Below are 23,805 nucleotides of genomic sequence, written 5' to 3' on the forward strand. Positions count from 1 at the left end.
TTGATTCATCTAGCTGAATCAGTCAATGTTGAAAGATTTTCCACTTGATTATACTATAAATTAAAGATGCTAAGATTATATTCTGGATCCTTTCTTTTAGGCTTGCACGGTGATCCGAATGCATTTTTGGAAATTATGGCGACAACTACCGTGTTTGAATAAAAACTTTAGTTTAATATTACTAAAATTTTACAATTCGACGTTTCGACCTTTATGTCAAGGGCATCTTCTGGAGCGTACAAATATACACAAGAAACAAGCTATACTACAATCATACTGGTTCGTTAAAGACACTGACTAACCGCTACCACAATTGTTGGCCTAACCTCTGGTGGAAAAAAAAAAAAAAAAAAAAAAAAAAAATTATACATCAACGCTAGAGTCCTATTATTTGTGTTGTCTACTATATACATATATTAACATCATTCCAGCCAGTTGGAGTGGAATGGTTTCTAATACTAGCTGATTGGCTAGAGTCCTGACTTATGTTGAATCTTTCATATTAGGTTGGCTGAATGTGTGCCATCCAGATCCTTGGAATTTTCATACCATCTTTATTGTTGATATTTGGGTGGTTTATCAGGATTTCGCAGGATTCTTTAAATTTTCTTTCGTACCATGTTTTTGTGCGGTGTAAGGAGCAGGTGCTTTTCAAGTTGATTTGGTGTAAGGTGTTAAGTGCATGGTCTTGAGAGGCCTGCTTCACCATAATGGTTATATTTAATGTGTCTAATGTGTTCTTTCTTGCGTATAGGGATTGTCCATCCTGTTTCACCAATGTACGGTAAGTTACAGGTGCAGCGGATGCAGTAGATTCCAGGATGTGCTAATGGGAGGAGAGGATCCTTAGAGGAGCTGAATATGGTTTTAAGTTTAGTGGGTGGTTTAAAGGTGGCATTGAGGTTATAATGTTGTAGGATTCTGTTGATTTTTTCTGATAACCCTTTAATGTATGGGATGGCTATGGTTTTACTGTAATCTAGATTCGTTTTTGTTGTGGTTTTATAGAGTATTTTATTGACAGTATTTTTGTTATAGCCATTGTTTATGAATGTGTCACTAATGATTTTTAGTTCTTGTTTCAGGGCTTGCTGGTTAGAGCAAATAGTTGTGGCTCTGTTTTTAAGGGTGTTTATGACTTCATATTTTTGTGCTGGGTGGTGGTATGAATTCGCATGTATGTATTGGCCCGTGTGTGTCGGTTTTCGGTAGACCGTGAAGGATAGACTGCCTGAAGGAAGACGTGTAACTAGTGTGTCTAGGAACGGGAGCGAATTTTGGTTTTCGATTTCGATGGTAAATTGTATGTGATTGTGTTGTTTGTTTAGGTGGCTGAGGAATGTGTTTAGCGTTTGTCGCCCGTGCGGCCAGATTGCGAACACGTCGTCAACGTATCAGAGCCAGATTGTCGGTCGAAGTGTGGCGGAATCAAGAACAGTTAATCAAGGGAATAACGCATAGGAGAAGAAGAAGAAGATACAAGGCTGAATTATGATGAGTGTCACTCTTGAAAATATGAAAAGAATATTTTTTCAATTATTGTTACACTAAACAAATGCACTGCGATCTAACGCCGATATACATTTGTACTTGTCATTGCTATTGATACGAAACTTTTATTATTGGTGTTTGTTTGTGGTGAGGATGAAATATTTTTAATAATGCAATTTTTACTATATGTTACTTTATTTATTAATAAATTCGTTACTGATTAGGAAAAAAAAGTTTTTTTGTATATGCAGCACACCCACTTAAAATTTTCACCGTCCACCACTAGTTGGGAAGGATTTGACAAGCGACATACAGCTATTTGCTGATGATGCAAAGATACTTAGGGTAATCAGGAATGCTGCTGATATGCAGTACTTGCAGAATGATTTGAATACTCTGGAATTATGGGCATGGGAGAATGGATGTCAGTTCTTTTTGAGTGAATGTAAAGTCATTCACTTTAGAATGATTAGATATCCAATGTCGTATTATATTGGTGGGATTAGGAGGCTCGAAGAAACTGATGAGGTTAGTGATCTTGGATTAATAGATAGGAAGTTGAATTTCAGGGGCCATGTTACAAAGATTGCAAATACAACTCAAAAGATAATTGCAATGCTGAAATGAATGTTCACATGTAAATATAAGGATGCTATTTTGCCTCTTTACAAGGCCTTGATAAGACCTCACTCGGACCATTGTGCAAAGATCTGGTCTCCTGATTTCCGTTGTGATTCTGATATGTTGGACAGAGTACAAACGAGAGTGTTATCAGGATTATGAAGATAGATTGAGAATTTGTAAGCTGCTGACAATAGCAAACAGGAGAAAGAGGGGTTGATATGATTGAGACTTACAAACGTCTGAAAGGGGTCATACAGCATTTCAATTTATGGAGAGTGGAGAAAGGATGAAAGGGCATCCTTGGAAGCTGACAATGAAGACTGCCAAGAAGGCACTAGATGTTTCTCTCAGGGAGTGGTGCATGATTGGACTGGATTGCCTTTCGATGTTGTGAGTGCAAGCAGTGTGAATGAATTCATGAATAAGTGTGATTGATGGTGTGTATAGTATGTGGCCTCCCTCGATGAGTCTCTGATTCCCTGGAGGTCTCTCTTAATAATAATAATAATAATAATAATAATAATAATAAATCTCTCCATGTTGGGAACTATTTTCTCAAACAACTGAATTATTTTATTCATAGAAATCTTTGTTTGAAAATGTGTTACATCTTCATTGTTATACCTCTAACTCTTAGTAGCACTATCTTGTCAATGGTCTCTTGTGCGATTTTCATCATCATCAAATTGCTGAAATTTACCCTCAAGGGGGGTGTACAGGATATGATACTACTAAATGAAAAACTTGCATCATTACTAACTTCCTATCTACAATTTTCCTCCAAGTCAATCTCTTACTTGTCAAGACTCCAACATTATCAGATCTTATATTTCTGTCTTCTATATCTTGGCCTTCCTCTGAGTCTTTTTCCTCCCAACCTGGCAGAGAACACTTGTTTTGCTAACTTTTTTCTCCCACTCTGTTTAAGTGACCATACCACTGAGATTAACTCTGTTAACACATTCCTGGATGCTAACAATGTCAAGTTCTTTCCTAATATCCTCGTTTGTTAGGATATTAGACCAACGACTAGAGACTGCAGATATGAGAGTCCTGAGAAAGATTAGGGACATGAGCAGATGGCATCAATAGTAATATCATACTCAGGACTTGCATATCTGCAGTCTTCTCTAGTCTTTGGTCAAGTGTTTTACTTCTAACTCAGCTCTCAGATCCATAAGTTAAAAGTTGTATACAGCTAATTTAATGTTTTGACTAATTTCTTTCATATTGAAAAGAATAACATGTAAGAAAGTTTTAAAGCGAATAAAAGTTGAGCAGCTCTCAGATGTAAACTGTAGACTAAAATACAGAAATATTATTGAAAAGAAAATGAAAGAGTTTGAGAACAGGAATCAAACCTTGGAGATTCAGTGGCAAACTCTGAAGGAAACATTGATTGATTCTGCCAGAGAGGCATGTGGTGAGGTTGTGTGCAAAGATAAAAAAATCAGAACTCCCTGGTGGACACAGGAAGTTAAAGAGGCAGTGAAGGAAAAGAAGAAAGCATATCAAAAGTTCCTGGCAAATAAGTCAGCTTTTACTCTTACAGAATACAGAGACAAATGTAAGAAAGCTAAACAGTGTGTAAAACTAGCTAAACAAAAGTCATGGGAGGACTTTGGCAAGAATATAGAAAATAAATATCAAGAAGGTGGCAAAATATTCTGGAGGTTGTTGAAGAAGCTTAGGAATGGAGGAAAGAGTGCTGTAAAAGGAATTAGAGATGATAAAGGTGAAATGAAAACAGGAGAAAAAGATATCCTTGAAGTATGGAGTAATTACTTTGAAAAACTGCTAAATGAAACAAGCAGTGATGACAGCACAGTGATAAAAAACACTGACCAGGCATGCAGTCAGGAATACATATCCATACTTGAAGTAGAAAAAGCCATCAAAGGCTTGAAATGTGGAAAGGCAGCAGGAGTAGATGATATTCGACCAGAAATGCTGAAGTATGGTGGTATAAGAGTATTACAGTGGCTGCACTGCATAGTTCAGAAAGCCTGGACAGAGGGACGAATTCCCGATGATTGGAGTAGAGCTCTCATAGTACCCATATATAAAAAGGGAAATAAAACTGAATGTGAGAATTACAGAGGTATTTCCCTACTGAGTGTTCCTGGCAAGATCTATGCAAGTATACTTGAGAAACGGTTGAGAAGAATTGTGGAAGAAAAGCTTGGTGAAGAGCAAGCTGGATTCAGGCCAAATAGAGGCTGTCAGGATCAGATCTTCACTTTACGACAAATAGTCGAGAAAGCATGGGAATATAACAAAGATCTGTATTTAAGTTTTGTCGATTTGGAAAAGGCATATGACAAGGTGCCAAGAGAGAAGCTATTCAATACGCTGCAGTTATATGGTGTCAATGGGGCATTATATCAAGCAATACTTAGTCTTTATTTGAGTTGTGAGTCAGCAGTTAGAATTGAAGGAAGTACAGGAAGATGGTTTAATGTTAAATCTGGTGTGAGACAAGGATGTACATTATCCTCTCTGTTATTCATTATCTATATGGATCACATTATGAAGGAATGTGGTATTAAACCTGATATCAAAATTGGAGATGTTAATGTCAGCTCTTTGCTTTATGCGGATGATGTTATACTTCTAAATAAATCCGCTAAAAGTCTGCAAGATTCTCTGACTAAATTGAATAGCTGTTGTAATAGATATGGTATGAAGGTCAGCAATAAAAAGACAAAGACAATGAAAATAGGCAGAATCATTGAAAATGTCAACTGTGTTGTGAATGGAGAACCTGTGGAACAAGTAAAACATTTCAGCTACTTAGGCACAATTTTTACTGAAGATGGTAAACTAAATATAGAAATAGACAACAGAATCAGCAAAGCTGGTATCGTGGGAAGTCAATTGAATAAATTCATATGGAATAAGAAAGAAATTAGTCGGAACACTAAATTAGCTGTATACAAGACTGTGTTCAAACCAATTTTAACTTATGGATCTGAGAGCTGGGTCAGAAGTAAAACACTTGACCAAAGACTAGGGACCGCAGATATGAGAGTCCTGAGAAAGATTAGAGGCGTGAACAGATGGCATCAATGGCAATATCATATTAAAAATGAGGATATTAGGAAAGAACTTGACATTGTCAGCATCCAGGAATGCGTTAGCAGAGCTAATCTCAGATGGTATGGTCACTTAAATAGAATGGGAGAGGAAAGATTAGCAAAACAAGTGTTCTCTGCTAGGTTGGCAGGAAAACGACCCAGAGGAAGACCAAGATATAGGTGGATTGATACGGTACAAAGTGCCTTAGACGATAGAAATATAAGATCTGATAATGTTGGAGTCTTGACAAGTAACAGACTGATTTGGAGGAAAATTGTAGATAGGAAGTTAGTAATGATGTAATTTTTTCATGTAGTACTGTCATATCCTGTACACCCCTTGAGGGTACATGGCAGGAATTTGATGATGATGATGATGATGACTAATTTCTTTCTTATTCCTTATAAATTTATTCATTTGACTTCCTACCATACATGCTTTGTTAATTCTGTTGTCTATTTCCATATTTAATTTACCATCTTCACTAAAAATCCTGCATAAGTAGCTGAAATATTTTACTTGTTCTGTAGGTTCTCCAATCAAAATGCAGTTGCTATTTTCATTGCTTTTGCCTATTTTCATTGTCATTGTCTTTTAAATGCTGACCTTCATACCACATCTATTACAACAGGTATTCAATTTAGTCAGGGAATCTTGCAGACTTGTAGTGGATTTATTTAAAAGTATATCATCATCCACATAAAGCAAAGAGCTGACATTAACATCTCCAATTTTGATATCAGGTTTAATACCACACTCCTTCATAATGTGATCCATATGGATAATCAATAACAGAGGGGATAATTTACATTTTTGTCTGACACCAGATTTAACATTAAACCATCTTCCTGTATTTTCTTCAATTCTAACTGCTGACTTACAACAGAAATATAGACAAAGTATTGCTTGATATACTTATATAATGCTGAGGGGCTAATTAATGCCCACTGCCACCATCCAACTGTAGCGTTTTGAATAGCTTCTTCTAGGCACCTTGTAATATGTCTTTTCCAGATCTACAAAACTTAAATACAGATCATTGTTATATTTCCATGATTTCTCAATAATTTGTCGTAAAGTGAAAATCTGATTCTGCCAGCCTCTATTTGGCCTGAATCCAGTTTATTCTTCACCAAGCTCCTCTTCCACAATCCTCCTCAACTATTTCTCTAGTATACTTGCATATATCTTACCAGGAACATTCAGTAGGGAAATATTCTGTAATTCAGTAAATAAAACTGAATATTCAGATTCAGTTTTATTTCCCTTTTTGTATATGGGTACTATGAGAGCTGTACTCCATTCAGCTGGAATTCGTCCCTCTGTCCAGGCCTTCTGAACTATGCAGTGCAGCCACTGTAAGACTTTTATACTCCATACTTGAGCATTTCTGGTCAAATATCATCTACTCCAGCAGCCTTTTCCACATTTCAGGCTTTTGATGGCTTTTACTACTTCAAGTATGTATTCCTGAATTCATGCTTGGACAGTGTTTATTACCACTGTGCTGTCACTGATTGTTTCATTTAGCAATTTTTTGAAGTACAGGTAACCCTTGTATAATGCAGTATTTATACAACGAGGTTTCAATATAACGCAGTCTACAAATTTAGCAACCCTTGTTCAACGTGGTACTTATACAACACGGTTTTGACAAAAACACAGTCTAGAAATTGTAGTAACCCTTTATTTTTTCATATATTTTTCATCGCGCAACTTAAAAATCAAATTTTATTTTTGTTAAATTTGTGTCTGCCCGTATCACGCAGGTAGTTATTATAAGTAGCGAATTTATATTAGGGGAAACACCCTTTTGCACTAATATACGTCAATTGTATACCGTATAAAGTGTTTATTGTTGAAAATTGTCTTTGTTTTCTGCCAGGAAAGCACATTAAAAAATCATAAGTGTGTTATCTCAAACTGAGTACTTTATTTTCTGGTGAATTACATACATAATTAATATGCAATGCGTTTTTATGTAAAAAAATTATTTTTATAGTAATGGCCACAAATTGTATTGAAAGGGGAAAAATGAGTATTGAAAAGAAAATTCGTCTCGAAGAAAATTTCTCTTGAAGAAAAAAAATTAAAATCATGGATTGGTTGAAAAATGGAGGAAAACCAGTTGTCGTAAGGACTTTGAATTTAAATAAATCAACAATTCAAACAATCAAACATGATGAACATAAAATCTGTGAAAGTTTTATTGCTGGGTCAACAGTAAGTGCAAAGCTCGTTGCTCGTGTAGGCAATTTTCTAAGAGAAAAATGAAAGAAGATGCACTCAAAAGAAAATTCCTTTGGATGGAAATCTTATTAAACAGAAAACCCTCAAAATTTATAAACATTTATAATGCAGACCAGGTGTTCAGTGCTGATGAATCCAGGTTATATTGGGAAAAACTTCCAAAACACACCTACAGGGTGTTCGGGATAAATTTGACAGTTTCGTAAGGAAAAAGAAAATCTTCTTTGTATCTATTAAATTTAATGAATTGACAAAAAAACATTACAGGCAGAGTTAATTACAATACTATCAACAAGATTTACTCAAAATAACCACCATTAGCATCGATCACAGCTTCAATTCTGCTTCGGAACCTCGAACAAGCTGATGCTACAGTCTCCCTGGGAAGGGCCGCAAAAACTGTTTTAATTTTATCCATTAACTGGGCTTTTGTATTACTGGAAGTGCGATTGGTGTCTTTTTCAACTGCGCCCCATACAAAATAATCCATGGGGTTAAGGTCTGGGGAGTTTGGAGGCCAAACATTTGGACTGGTGAAGTCGTAGAAATTTTCAGACAACCATTTTTGACTTTTCCCAGAGGTGTGGCAAGGGGCCGAATCCTGCTGCCATACATACGGCCTACCATTGGCTACCCTTGTTATCCAGGGCTGGACTACAGTTAGCAACTCCACGAACAAAGCCCGAATTCCAATGCCAGGGTTCTTCAACACCTGTTCCTGCAGATTTGCGAGGAATTCTGCTGTACGAACGCAATCAGATCGTCTGCTAGGGATCTTTCTTCTTGCTACATCCTCGTAGTCACCATTGCAAGTCTCTAGTTCATGCCTGATTGTTTTTACTGTATTCAGGGAGCATTGGGCAGCAGTTGTAATATCCTTATTTTGATGGTGGGCACGAATCATCATGATACAAGTTATTCTCTTCCATGATTCAGGTGGGTTCCAGCTATCCATCCTTTCTGATATCTTGTATATGAATGAAGAAGGGCCCAAACTTTTAAATGAAGAGAAGTGTGTGTTAATACATGTAACTTACGAAAAAATATAATTAATTATAAATATGTCAAATTTATCCCGAACACCCTGTATATTTCAAAAAATGAAAGATCAGCTACTGGATTCAAAGTTTCCAAAGACAGAATTACTCTACTGTTTTGTAGTAATGCATAAGGTGATTACATGACAAAACTAATGTTTATTAACCGATCCTCAAATCCTCGTGCTATGAAAGATTAAAATATGCACTTATTTTTATTTTGCCTAAAACATTTATGCATTATGTGCAATGAAGCTTAATTACAATTTTTATAATTGTATACTATGTATTTGTGTCATAGTTTATGTGTTTTCTTAACTTAATGAATTACCTGAATTAAATAAAAATATATTTTTGTTGGATATGTCATTGTTGTTTATATAATTTAAAAAAAAATGATTTCGGAACATAACCCTACTTTTTTGTATGTGATTTGAGACTCGCATAACGTGATTTATATAATGCGGCATTTCTACAGAACCTAACATCCGCGTTATATGAGTGTTACCTGTAATTACTTCATATTTCAAGGATATCTTTTTCTCCTGTTTTCATGTTACCTTTATCATCTCTAATTTCTTTTACTGCACTCTTTCCTCCATTTCTGAGCTTCTTTAACAACCTCCAGAAGGTGACAGGCAAGATATTATTTTGCCTGCCAACTTCTGAATATTATTTTCTATGTTCTTACTAAAGTCTTCCCATGACTTTTGTTTAGATATTTTTACACAGTGTTTAACTTTCTTACATTTGTCTCTGTATTCTCTAAGAGCACAAACTGACTTATTTGTCAGGAACTTTTGATATTCTTTCTTCTTTTTCTTCATTGCATCTTTAACTTCCTGTGTCCATCCTCATTGCAGACAACCTCACAACATGCCTCTCTGGCTGAATCAATCAATTTTCTCCAGGGCTTGCCACTAAATCTCCCATTTTTTCTTGAATATTGTTTGTATGCTTTCTTCTACAGTTCACATCTGAGAGCTGCTCAACTTTTATTTGCTTTAAAACTTTCTTACATGTTCTTCTTTTCAATTTTATCCTGCTCAAGACTAAATGGTGATCACTTCCAATTTGAAATCCTTTGTACACTCTGGTGTCCTGCACCAGGGATAAAACATCACTATCAACAATAACATTATTTTTTTTTTATTATTATTCTTGACACCTCCAAGGAGTCCGAAGACTCATCGCAGGAGGACACCTATAGTACAACTCTCCATCTCCACCAATATACTGATCCTCTACTACCAATCATCTACATCAGCGCCATCTACTGCCCACTTTTATTTGCTTTACCACCACCACAGCTAGCATTTTTTTGTCTGTAAATTGAGTGTGTTCTGAAGGGACGATTTGTCTGTATGCAGGATGAAAAAACCTGATTTTTCCGGGAGAAAATTGTATATTGGAACATTGTGCTAGTAATAACCAGTCCATGTCCTGATCAGAAATCCAACAGGTATTTACCATTATTATTAGCTTTGCTTTTTTCTCCGAATTTTCCCAAAACATAGTCAATGAGACTTTCTTATTCCTTGCCTCTTCTCTCCATGTTTGTGCACATTTTTATATTGGAACATTGTGTTAGTAATAACCAGTCCATGTCCTGATCAGAAATCCAACAGGTATTTACCATTATTATTAACTTTACTCTTTTCTCCAAATTTTCCCAAAACATTTTTGTATATATGACAATCATTTCCTACTCTGCTATTTAGATCTCCAACAAGGACCAACTTTTCATATTTCATTGTGTCAGTTGCTTTCTCTAAGGCCTCAAAAAAATTCTTCCACTTCATCCTTAGTAGAACCTTATGTGGGACCATAGGCAATTTTTTGAAGTAATTACTCCAGATTTCAAGGATATCTTTTTCTCCTGTTTTCATGTTACCTTTATCATCTTTAATTTCTTTTACTGCACTCTTTCCTCCATTTCTGAGCTTCTACAACCTCCAGAAGGTGGCAGGCAAGTTAACATCTTGCATGCCAACTTCTGAATATCATTTTCTATGTTCTTATTAAAGTCTTCCCATGACTTTTGTTTAGCTATCAAATTAGTATCATTGTCCAGTTCCCCATTCTGATTTTTGCCCACATCACTCTACTTGAAATTGCCTGTCATTCAAGATTAACCTCATATTTAGTGTTGAATACTATGGCTACTCTGTCTTTTCCTGGATTGTCATTTCCTGAATATAAAATTTTGTATTTATTGCTCAAAAAAGATTTCACCATTTTTTTCTTTTTTGTTTCAGTTATTCCTGTTATATCGATCTAGTACTTACCTACTTCCTCAGTTAGCTCCATATTTTTGCCATTCAGTCTTCTTATGTTGATAGTATTGATCTTGAACTCTGGTGATGTTGAGTTGGGGTGTGTTTTAGGATTTGTTCAAGTAGCTAACTTTTTGCTGTTTGCCATGGTTCCCTGGCGTAAACAACGGGGCCTTGTTTAACTGGAGACGCCCCAGCCAGCATAAAATTCAGTTATGTTGTATACCATCATTTTATTGATTTGGGCCAATAAGAATACAATTTGGTTGACTAAATCCTAAAGTGCCAACCCATCTTTGTTTGTTCAGTTTCCAGGTTGATACCTAACATGGTGTGCACCCACAAGAAGGTGAGGATTTGACATTAGGTCAGAAGCTCTGGTCAGTTCTTCGCATTCCTTTAAAGGCTGTGTGGAAGTCTTCTTTCAGTTATACAGCTTTCACACTTAAGCATCCCTTGTACGATTTTTGCCTTTGTCAAATCCTGTGAATGTATGAACATATATTTTGAGCAGCCTCTTCCAAATGCCATGCATGCCTTATTGTGTTGTCTCATTCTATGCCCGTTAAAATTAATTTTCTACAGTTTTTTGGCATGTTGTAAATTGTAGTTACTAGAGATTTGATATTTTTAATAAGTTTCAGTAGTATTTATTTGATTCACGGAATTTTATAAGTGTGCAGTAATTATTAGCTGTTTGTCATTAAAGATATTCTTGTTTTATTAATGACAATATTGCAGCCATTATTTTCATTTTTCATTACTCCTTCCCATGAAAGTTTTTGCAAACCTAAGTACATTAGTACTGTTGATAGGCTAAGGATTTTTTCTATTTTTATTAATTTTATGCATGTTTTTGTATTTTTTAATTTATTTTTTACATAAGACTGGAAATCCTGCTCTAAAGACCAAAGATGGAACTTTTTCAAACCACTTCATGTTTCCAATAGCACATGGTCTCACTAGACAATAAAATTCATCTGCCACCTAAAGCCAGTCACAGATAACCATGCCTGTGGCAGGATTAGAACCAGCAATCAACTGGTTAGAGATTCGGTATGCTAGTCACTAGGCCAACCAGGCCATTACCTTCTTCATGCTGTGTAATTGAACAGTTTTACATGTGCAAGTACAACTCGATGACAGAGAAATTCATGGGAAATTTCCAGCTAGTCGATCTAAAGAGCAGCATTGTCATATAAGAAACACATGGACAGGGAGAAAGTTAAGATCACAAACCAGAGAATTTGTTTTAGGAAGTTTTGTATAAGATTTTACAATTTAAATTTAAATATATTACAGGTGACTCAGTAAATTAATTTTCATAAAAAAATGAATTTTATGATATTCAGCAGGCATTGAATTCATTTCATTTCAAGATATTCAATAGGCATTCTATTTCAGTGCTTGAAATAATGCTAAAAGGATTTTTTTCCCCATCTCGTCGACATGAGTGACTTGATAAATGAATTGTTATTATTATTCATAAACAAGGGAAGGAATTAAACAAGCTGATATATGAAGTAATGCAAAAGAAGAAGAGCCCAGTTTTCTTTAAATATTCAGTTTGTTAGATATTAAGAAAGGCTGATTGACAGAGTGAGAGAGAATCTTGTTATATTACTTAATCTGAGATTACCTGAGGTAAGACAGTGTCCTACTGAGTATGATGGAATGTGGAAGAAGATATGTATGCCAAGGAAGAAAAACTGCACAGTCTTGTGGAACTTAAAAAAAAAAATACATGTTGAACAAGGACTTATGAAGATCTCAGTCCAAGAAATCTAAAGAACAATTATTCTGTACAGAATTTTGCTATGAGAAATAAGATGTGGTACTTTTTGTTAGACAGAGTTAATAACATTAATATTCATTAATTTTTAAGCGATTTAGTAATAGCATGAATCAGTGAATGAATGATTAATATTTTATGATTAAAAAGAAAATCTCAAAACTATTAATTTTACAGTTTAAAAAGGCTTTGGATATTTATTAATTTGAAAGTTTTACATGCCTGTGCAGCTCATTGGAAGTGGCAGTGGGAGTAGCAGAAATTTTAATTTTAGAGGGACTTTTTCTAAGCCTTTCTTCTGCTGGTTCCTGAGTTATTCAATCTCTGGCATGGACAAGCAAGATTTTTCTTCTGTAAATTCAAATTTTTTGTCACATAAACTCAAGAATACAGAATACTGAACAAGAGAAGTATATACAATTAGAAACATCAACAAGAAATAGAGCCCAAGGCAGAAAATCATAAAGGGATGAAAATGGTAAAATTTTGATGAACACAGAAGAAATAGGAAAGGGATGAGCAAGATACTGTTCAGAGTTATATAAGACACAGGTCCAAAAGAGGTTAATTTATGAATTAAGGAAAATATCACCAACAAGCACAGAGGGAGAAACAGATATACTGAAGAATGAAGTTATGAAGGCGGTAAAACATTGAACAACCATAAAAGCCCAAGAAATGATGAGATTACCGGAAAGAGGGTAAAACATGTGACGAGGTGATCATGGATGAACTGTAGAAGTCAGGTTTGGTAACATGGCATGGAATGAAGGGAAAACACCACCTTCTTATCCATGACCCTTTTATCAACCACCTTCTTAGGTTGCCGGAGTCTATTTATAATAGACTCTGGCAACCTAAGCTTTCCTAACTCTTGCCAGAGTCTAAATCTTGCTAAATTTTGGCAAGATTTAGACTCTGGCAAGAGTTAGGATGAATGGAATAGGTTACCAGAGTCTATTTATAATAGACTCTGGTAACCTATTCCATTCATTCAGCACTCTCCAAGCAAAATCCTAGTTCTAATACCCTTGCTAATTACACTCTTACTCATTTACCAAGGATGGACCATAGTTCTCCCACCACCAGACCCATTCTGAAAAATTTCCTCTCTATTAATCTTGTAAAAACCCTTCAGTAATTTGTATTTTTTTGCTTTCTTTCTTTATTTTTTTTTATGTTGGCTCATATATACGAGAGGTTGGCTCGTCAACCTATAGTATTTTAGTAGCATATAGGGCAGTGGGATGGGAAAGGAGGAACTTTTTAACATTCAATTTGAAAGCCTGTATATTATATTCCTTGGGAAATACCTCAGAAGGAAGACTATTCCACAGTACAGCAGTAGGAAGGATGAAAGAGGAGGAAAAGAAATTTGTTCTGTGGGTTTCAAGGTGTACTGTGAAGGGATGTTGGTAGGTGGCTGTACGTGTACCAATGGGGTTTAGTACAGAGTGGGGGAATTATTGATGTTGTTTCAGATGAGCATTTTCCATGAAAATAATTGTAGATTATACAAGTTGCAGAGACTAGATGTCTATGTGAAGGTGTGTGAAGTGAGATGGATCATTTATCAGTCTAATTGCTCTCCTCTCTATTGAGTCAAGCATTTTGAGGGAGCTTTTAGGAGCCCCACTCCAAATGCGAGAACAGTATTCGATAGCTGGGTGGATTTGTGATTTGTATAAAGTTAACAGCTGTTTTGAAGTGAAGTAAAGTCTTGAGCAAAAGAGAAAGCTTAGTTTTTTGGAAGCTGAGGATGCAGTGGTTGTGATGTGTTTATGCCAGGAGAGGCCTGATGTCATGGTAATTCCGAGAAGAGAAATTTCATCTTGTCTGGGTATTTGAGTATTATCAAAAGTACTACTGGGGGAAAATGGTTCTTTTTTGTGGGAAATAAGACAGAACTGGGTTTTACTAGCGTTCAGATTGACGAGGTTGTCTGAGCCCCATCGGAGGATGTTTTGGAGGTCTGCGTTAAGGCAAGTTGTGGTTGATAGTCTATGGGTTGAAGTGAGTTGTGTAGGGTAAGGTTTATCAAATGAAAGGGAGGAGTGCAATGTGCTGTCATCTACAAAACTGTGTATTGGGTTGGAGGTCAACTGAAGTAGGTCATTGATGTATAGAAGGAAGAGGGTCGGTGAGAGAACTGAACCTTGTGGGAGGATAGGGAGCAATCTACCATTGCACATAGTGTGTGTGTGTGTCCAAACAGGAGCTGGCAATCCATCTACAGAAGTCCTGAGGTAGTCCAAATGATGGAAGTTTGCTTAGTAAGCCTTTGTGTCAGACCTGGTCAAAGGCTTTAGAGATATCTGGTGCAACTACCTTGGATTTGCCAAATTTTTCCATGCCATATGTCCAGAGATGGGTGATATATGAGAGCAGGTCACCTGTTGATCGGCATCGATGGAATCTGTACTGTGGTCGCTTAATAGCTGGGTACTTCAAGGTAGAGTAGTAGTTGAGAATTGATGGTTTTCTCCATCTCTTTAGATAGGATTGAGTTGAGTGAGATAGGGTGGTAGTTAGATGGCAGCGATTTGACTCCCTTTTTTTGGGAATGGGTTGAATATAGGCCAGTTTCCATGCTTTGGGATATATACCAGTGGAGTAAGAGAGTGTGTACAGACGTAATAGGATAGGAGTCAGTTCTGCTGCACAGACCTTCAGGACAATTGGAGGAATGCCATCGGGGCCAGGGTTTTTTTTGTGTCTAATTTTGACTACAGGTTTATGATCTCTTTCTGGCAAAAGGATACAGGGGCATTGTATGTTGGGCAGTTGGAATGCCTGGGGGACATTTGTCATTGTCGGTTATGCTGTGCATTGCAGGCAAAGTGTGAAGCTAGGAGATTAGCATTTTCTGTGAGTGATGTTGCAATTCAGCCATCTGAGTATTATAGGGGTTGGGAGTAGTGTAGAGCAAAAGTTGCAACCAATTGCTTTGGCAAGAGACCAAAAGGCATGACTGCTGCTAGGACAGGCTGCAAGTTTCCTGCTTTTTGCCCATTCAAATTCTGTTTTGGAATCATTGATAATTTTTTTGCATCTGTTTCAGGCTTCAGTATAGGCACTGAAGGAGGATGGAGTTCTTAATTTGAGTTAGTTGTGGTATGCCTGGTTTTTCATTAGTACAGCCTTGGCACATCTTTTGGAGAACCAGGGTTTGGATAGGGGGAGGCAGTTCAGAGTGGTGTGGGTAATGTATATTATCATGCCAGTGAGGATTGCTTTGGTGATGTGTTCGGTGCATGTGTTTGGATTGGAAGACTGCAAGCAATAGTCCAACCATGGGAATGAAGCATAGTAGTCTCGGCGGCTGTCCCATTTGGCACTGTATAATGCCAGACTACTCTTGTGCAGGGGTGACTGTGTAAGTGTTGTTGCATGGGGCAGGAGATGAGCACTAGGTTGTGGTCAGAATTATCCGGGGAAGGGAGGGCTCACTACATTCACTGTAGAAATGAAAGGGTCATTGGTAAGGAAGAGATCGAGAGCTAGGGTATTTGGGGAGAGATTTGGGTTATCAGGTATTCTGGTCGGCTTGTGAACTATTTGTGTATTTGTCGTTGGTGATGCCAAATATTTTAGCATCTGCCTGCAAGACCTGTACAACTGGAAGAGGAAAGCCAGTTGGTGTTATGGACATTAAAATCACCTAGGAGGATGATTTCACTATTAGGATAGTGGGACTGGAGGAAATTGACTTTTGAGGAGAGGAAATTAAAGAGCTCAGAGTGGTTGGTGGTATTGGGAGTGCGATAGAAACAGCAGATGAATTTTACTGAGTGGAGGAGGGATATTTTTAGCCAAAGAAGGTCAAAGTTGGGTGATTCTAGGTTAGGTACTCTCTGGCAGGGTATGTCAGAACCGATATATGCGCACACACCACCCTTGGGTCAAAAGGAGTTAAATAGTGAATAGTTTGGATGGTTGAGATGGGTGGTGCCAGGGGAAGGTGAAATTTGTATGTCTCAATTATATCACCTCTTTTCTGCTTGTCATCCAGTTTCTGTAACCCACAAATTTTCACCCTGTTCTCATATGGTTCATTCCATAAATCTGCTACCATCTTGGTTGCTTGCCTCTTCCTCATCACCAAGAAACCTAGGTGAGTAGATCTGCATGTGGTAGTCCAGATGTGGTCCTATCAAGGCTCGATAAAGAGGAATAATAACCTGCTTGTCTCTGCTCATCAAAGTATTCTTCAGTAATCAAATTATCTGATGACCTGCTTTGACCACTTTTGCTATGTATCCTCTAAACCAGCGCTTCCCAAACTGTAGGTCATGCCTCCCCTTTGGGGCAGTTAGTTTTCTTGAGTTGGGGGGGGGGGGATGAAATAATGAAAACAAATTTAAATTGTTTTCATTATTAAAGATGCTAAAACTGTAATATTTACATTGGATTTTTGCAATATTCGCTGTGTATGTTTTGTATTGAATATAAATATAATAAATATTATAATATATGTTTGTATTATGACCTTTTTTTCTTGACCACTAGTATTAATAAGTTAAAGACTTAATTTGATATGTTAGTCAAGTAAATAATTGTTTAATATCCGACATGTTTCACTGACTAATATCTGTCAGCATTTTCAGGGATACACTGGTAAGCAATGGAAAGTAACAAAAACTAGGAAACTAACTGACAATTCTAAAAATTATATAAAGTTGTCACTGTGCATGATACAATACGCATGTCACAAGTACAATGCTTTATTTGTTGAGATATTTATTGTGATTTTCATGAAAATTCATTTCTTTTTGGTTAAATGATCTAATTAGTTTTCCATATATCTTGTAGGATTAGGCCTTGATTCTTATTTAAGTTGAATAATATATGCACGTAAACACAAGAAAGATATTTAATTAACCAAATATTTCGGTCTGAAAATAGCATATTTCCAGACCGAAATATTTCTCCTATTTTCCAATAGGAGAAAGAATAGCTTCCTGCTTCGTTCCTCATTTACTGTGTGTTGTGCTTGCGTTCACATGTCTTGTATTTAAGTTCCTGTGGTAATGGCAATGTGACGTTGCTGAAATATTGGAAGTGCATTAAAATTTATTTTAATGTATATTCTATTGTACGTTGTAATTTCCTTAAGCTATTTAGTAAAAACTTGTCAAGTATAATATACCTGACAAATTATAATATCAGAAGTTTTATGTCATCTATAAGTCTGTAGGATTCCAAAGGAATCAAATCTGTAATGAAAGGCAATACACTTTCCTGGTGTAGAAGAAAGAGGGTAGTGAAAGAGGATTTGGGGATTCCAAAGAATAGCAGATTTTTTTAGAAGGTCACACCAATCACAGTTGCTCTTACCAAGCACTGTTATAATGCAATTTTGGATACAATTCATGGGTATGCTATATCAAGTCTGTTTACTTGAATTTACTCAAATTCATGAAAACAGGGAAAGAAATCCTTTTCTTTTGTAAAGTCTTGAAACTTAGCTGAGAGTGAATCTATATAATAAATTCTTTATATTAATTTAAGTCAAGGGATATTACATCCCATATATTTTCTTAGCCGAATAATAAACTCAAAGAGTTTCATGCCGAATATAGAAACTATATAAAGTTCGGCGATTCCAAGCGTAAGCAGATACCTGGATAGTACATCACCTGACCCATTTTGGTAGTGCAAACTGAGGCAACTCATAGTAAGGGTGGAGCAAGCTCTGATCACTATTCTTGGTATTTACCCGTAATGTGAACTTAGCTCCTAGGAGCTGTATTACTGTTCTACATTATGAGAGAAGGTCACTACCACATTATGACATAAGGTCACTGACCGATTTCAACCTTTATTGAGGTCTCATCAGTGAGTAGGTAGACCTTGTTAATATCAAGTTTGTAGCAAACAGAACTTGCATCCCTTCTATGAGAATTGCCAAGAAGATGTCTTAATAAATTACTAATTATATAAAGAGCCAAAGGCTTCAATTCGGCGACATGAACTTATTTCAGTTAAAACTTAAATAAGTTCGTGTTGCCGAATTGAAGCCTTTGGCTCTTCATATAATTAGTCTTTATATTAATTAATTTAGGATTAAATTAATTTCTGTAGTAATTATTTTTGCATTAATAATAATTAAAAGACATTGTATTGTTTTTTTAGATCACCGTTCTGGTCAGCATTTTATAATACCAGAAATGGCTGACAGGTAAGTTTTTTAATATTAAAGTTGTAACATTTAAAAGCATAAATGACTTTACAAAAGTTTACACTTTCTCTCTCTCTCTCTCACACACACACACACACCAGAAGTCAAGTAACAATACAGAGAGAGAGAGATCAAAACTAGATGTGCCTTTTCAGCATTTTCAGAGATGGAGATTAGAATAGACCACAGTTCTGGATTAAGTATTTCCCAAAGCTCTTTGTATAGTGTGGTGATTACAGCACTGATTTTTTCCAACTGGATTTGAGTGCTGCCAATCTCTGTTCATGAATTAGTGCTACACTTGCCCTCATATAAATACATTTAGCTGTTGTGGAATTAAACTTCTGTCAGAAGCTTAGACAATTTGGAATGGTGTTAAGTACTGTTTACTTACCAGTTCTTAAGGAAGAGCTGTCGGGACACCTCTTAAGGAAGGCCAGCCAGTTGAGTTGTCTTAATAATTTTGTTTCAACTTATTGAGTTGACGTGTTTTGTGTACAGTTTCTTCTCCACGTAGAATTTGTACATAAAGAAAGGCTTAGATGTTGTTCATTATTCATAATAATGTTTAACGATGTAACCAACACCCAGAGGGAAAAAATACATTTATAACACTAATATTTTGCTGGTTTTCTATCTGGCATCATCAGAGTACAATGATAACTGTGACAGGCACAGAGCAGTAAACTAAGCAGTTGTAGAAATAATTTAAATTATAACTGACATCTGTTGTTCTTACATGGTGCCCTCTGTGAATTAAATAACTATCACAACAGCATGAAGAGCGTTCAGAAATAGGTTTCAAATGACACAGCCCTTGAAACAGAAAAAATAGCCCAAGTTCTCTGCAAATGTGATTTCCATACTACTTTCAAACCTTCCATTCGGCTAGCTATTTTCATACACCCTCTGTCCAAAAATAAACCAAACTTTTCGAAAATAGAAGAAACTGGTGGCGCCACCTGTTGTATCTTTTTGTTGTCTAAAGCAGCAACTTCATTAGTGTTGTGTCAACTGTTTATGTCATGTTTCATTAGAAGCCAAGTTATAGTGCCAAGAGTGACAGCGTGTTTTGATGAACGGTCGAAAAATGAGTTTCAAACAGAGAGCTGCAATTGACTTTTGTTTTAAGCTTGGTAAAAGTTTTGCCAAAACACATCAAATGCTTCAAAAAGCATACTGTGATGAATGCTTAGCCAGTACTCAAGTTTACAAGTAGTTTAAGCGATTTCAAAGTGGTCATGAGACTCTTGAGGAGGACGAAAAGCTGGGCCATCCAAAAACTGGAGTGAGCGAAGTTAGCATCCAAAAAGTGCATGATTTCATCAAAGAAAACCTGAAATCGTACATGAGATTGATTGAAGATGGATTGGGGGATTCAAATCAATTGTGCACAACATTTTGACTGAGAGTTTGGGCCTTCGTAAATTGAATTCGTGATTTGTTCCCACAAGTTGACTAACAACCAAAAAATGTATCGAATTGAACTCTGCAAGACCCCCTTAAAACTTGATCGTAAGGATGCAAGCTTCCTTGAAACGATCATTACTGGTGACAAAACATGGTGTTTTGAGTTTGAGCCAAAACAAAGCACCAGATTGCTGAGGTGGAGACCACTAGAAGAGGGCATCCAAAAAAAAGTTGCTTGGAGAAGTCAGAAGTAAAGACAATGCTGAATTGTTTCTATGATTCCAAGGGCATTATCCACAAAGAATTCGTTCCACCTGGCCAAACAGTCAATTTGAGTTTTATCTCGAAGTTTTGAAGCGATTGATAGCAAGAATTCATCACATATGGCATGAATATCGTGATGCAGGCAGCTGGGCACTTTTGCACAATAATGCACCATCTCATCGTTCCAACATTGTGAGACAGTTTGTGAGCAAAAACCAAGTTTGTGTGTTGGATCGCTCATCGTATTCACCTGATTTAGCTCCCTGTGACTTCTTTTGTTCCCCCAACTTCATTTGTCAATGAAAGGAAAGCGATATGACACCATCAAAAACGTTCAAGCGGCAATAACCACGACCCTCAACAGTATCCCAAAAACTGATATAAAAAAACTCATTTAACAAATTAATTGACCATGCCAAACTCTGTTTCAAAGCTGAGGGAGAGTATATTGATTGAAATAAATGATTTGAATAATTATAATTGGCCTGTGTTTTATTTTCTATCAAAAGTTCGGTTTCTTTTTGGACAGAGGTGTACAATCTCCTAATGATTGACTACATCCTGGAGTACTTAAAGTTCATTGTGCCTACAGTTTAGCCTACTATGGACAGACTGGTAGATCAGCTAACATCTGTCTTGAACACAAAAATTACATTTGAGATCATCTGTATGGCAAGTCGGAATTGGCAGACCATGCTGTGGTGGATACTTCTTCACTTAGGATCAGATGAAGAAAAACTCTATATTATATAGAAGTTGTTACAGGTCTGAGAGGTCTATTCTTAGCATCAGCTATGAGGCATTCTCCCAACCTCAGCAAGTGTGGTTTCATTAATTTACCAAAGATCTGGTAGCCTATCATTTTAAGACCCAATAGCTGGACTTCTCTAAATTAACTTTGTATCCAACCCACAGAGGGCAGCATGTAAGGACATTCGGTGTCAGTTACAATTTAAGTTCTTTCTACAGTTGCATAGTTTAGTGTTGTGTGCTGTCACAGTTATCATTATGCTCTGATAATGCTAGTTAGAAATCCAGAAAAATATTGGTGAGTTTAATAAATGTATTTTTTTTCTCTTTTGGTATTGGTTATACCAGGGTTTCCCAAATTGTGTTCTGCGGAAAGTGAATAAGTGTTCTGTGAAAAATAATCAAAATTAATATGGGCCTGGAATAGTTTTAAATGCTGTGACAAGTTCAAACATGTTTGAAAATCAGGCGCTCCTCATTTTGCGTGTGGATTGTGCTATTAAGGCCGGTGCGCACTGGCCTTAATAGCACAGCGATAGTGTCCTGTAGCCATAGTGTGCGCTTAGCTTTACATTAAATACAAGGCTGACAATACTCAACTCTGACTAAGGTGTTTGTTCTATTAAAATTTCAGGATTTGTGAAGTGTTCCGTCATAGGAAAAATTTGGGAAACACTGGGTTATACCGTTAAGCATTATTATGAATAACGACCAGCACCTAAGCCTTTCTTTACGTGAGTCATCAGGCCTATCATGGGATGCCTTCTTCAACCAGCAGCAGTAATCTGTGACCACATCTGTGCAGCTTGCATTTTACTCACCTGCCACTCTGAATGTGAAAATTCTGTTGCTCACCTCTTTTTATTTTATTTAAAAATTTTATTCATCTTCCACCTAAAATGTTATGATATACATTTCTGTTGATATTTTAAAATTTTTTATAAAATATTTAAATAAGACATCTTTTCTACCTATCTGTTAAACTCTCCATAATGTCTCCATAATCAAAGAGTTCAGATATTTCTTTAGTTACTTTAGCTCATGTCCATAATTTCCTCATCACAGTGCAAGTCATGTGACCACATCTATGCATAATTGTTCATATGTGGTCTGATCATGGTCTTGATCACACCACACATGAACTACCATGAAGTGTATTCTAATTGAGTAATGGTAAAAAGTAGTCAACTTTAGCAAACTTGTAGGGACCACAAGACTAGTTTATTATAGTTGATGTATATCAACAGAAATGTATATCATAACATTTTAGGTGGGAGATGAATATCATTGCTCAGTGTGAGACCACCTCCCTACTTATTGGAGGCCATGCTATTAAAAGAAATAGACTCTTTCAAAGTTTTGCAGAAAGAAGAGTTTTAATAGCATGGCTGAAATACTTACATAGTTTGAAGAGTATGTCCCAAAGTTTACATAGGTAAGTTACAAGTGTTCTATGTGCGACCCTTTTGTAACACAACAAATATCAATGCGATAATCCATTTCTTCCCAAATGCTTCCTCGGCATGTCCATGTCAACAGTCGCAGCAGCTACCGTGATGCATTGTTTAAGATCGTCCACACTTGTAGGGAGGGGAGGAACAAAAAGTCTGTCCTTTATGTACCCCCATAAGAAGTAGTCACAGGATGTTAAATCCGGACTTCTTGGTGGCCAACATGTAAGAGCCATGTTCTGGGTGGTTGACTGTCCAATCCAACGGCAAGGCAAAGTTTCATCCAGGTAATTTCTAACTTCAAGGTGCCAGTGCGGCGGAGCGCCATCTTGGACAAATATGAAATTGTCATTGTCGTCTTGTAGTTGAGGAATCAGCCACTCACATAACATGTCTAGGTGAGTTATTCCATGCACTGTTTTTCCTGGAAAAGAATGGTCCATATGCCTTTTTACGGATACAGTGCAAAAACATTCAATTTGGGTGAATCCTTCACATGCTCCACTACAGCTCTTGGGTTTTCAGTTCCCCTTATACGAATGTTGTGTTTGTTCACTGTACCACTAATGTGGAAAGTTGATTCATCACCGAAAATTATCCAGTCAAAGAAATCATCACTTTCTTCACTCTGTTGCTGCATGTCCATACAGAATGAGTGACGGAGGATTCTGTCATTTTCACTGAGGTTCTGCAATAATTGCAACCGGTAAGGGAACATTCGTCAATGTTTACGCAAGATATTCCACGCAGTCTTTTGTGGAACTTGAAGTTCTAAACTTGCACGTGTTGTCCACTTCTTCGGACTGCACTTGTAAGTCTCACGAACGTGAGTCACTGTTTCCTCGGATACAGGTGATCTCCCAGGACTTTTCCCCTTCCACAGACAACCAGTTTCCATAAATTTCTTGCTCCAATCGTAGATTGACTGCGTTGTGGATGGTTGTTTACCATACCATGTTGTAAAACGATGCTGCATGACAGTAATAGAATTTGTTTTTGCAAATTCAATCACGAAGAAAGCCTTCTCCACCTGGCTAGCAGCCATAACTGCTCTTACATCAAGTGCGCTCACGTGATGCTGACGTCATAAGACAAACGAAAAGCAGAGGTCATAAACTTGAGGACTTTTTCTATAAAACAGTACTAAATGCTTTCTGATGTAACAAACAAATTTCAATTTATAAAGTGTTTAAACTGTCTA

At 36.6% G+C, this 23,805-nt stretch overlaps 1 protein-coding gene across 1 annotated transcript in view; it reads left to right on the forward strand.

Annotated features, from left to right (window-relative positions):
• The window catches only part of Git (ARF GTPase-activating protein GIT1), a 707,749-nt gene that overhangs the window by 262,142 nt on the left and 421,802 nt on the right, over nt 1–23,805 (forward strand). The window contains exon 9 of the mRNA XM_090400625.1: nt 18,684–18,729. Coding sequence (XP_090256751.1) covers nt 18,684–18,729 — 46 coding nt within the window. The remainder of the gene's footprint in view (nt 1–18,683; nt 18,730–23,805) is intronic.

The sequence above is a fragment of the Typopeltis vanoorti genome, chromosome 1 (genome assembly GCF_054136105.1).
Source record: "Typopeltis vanoorti isolate ZY-2024b chromosome 1, IOZ_Tvanoo_1.0, whole genome shotgun sequence".
Lineage (NCBI taxonomy): Eukaryota > Metazoa > Arthropoda > Arachnida > Uropygi > Thelyphonidae > Typopeltis > Typopeltis vanoorti.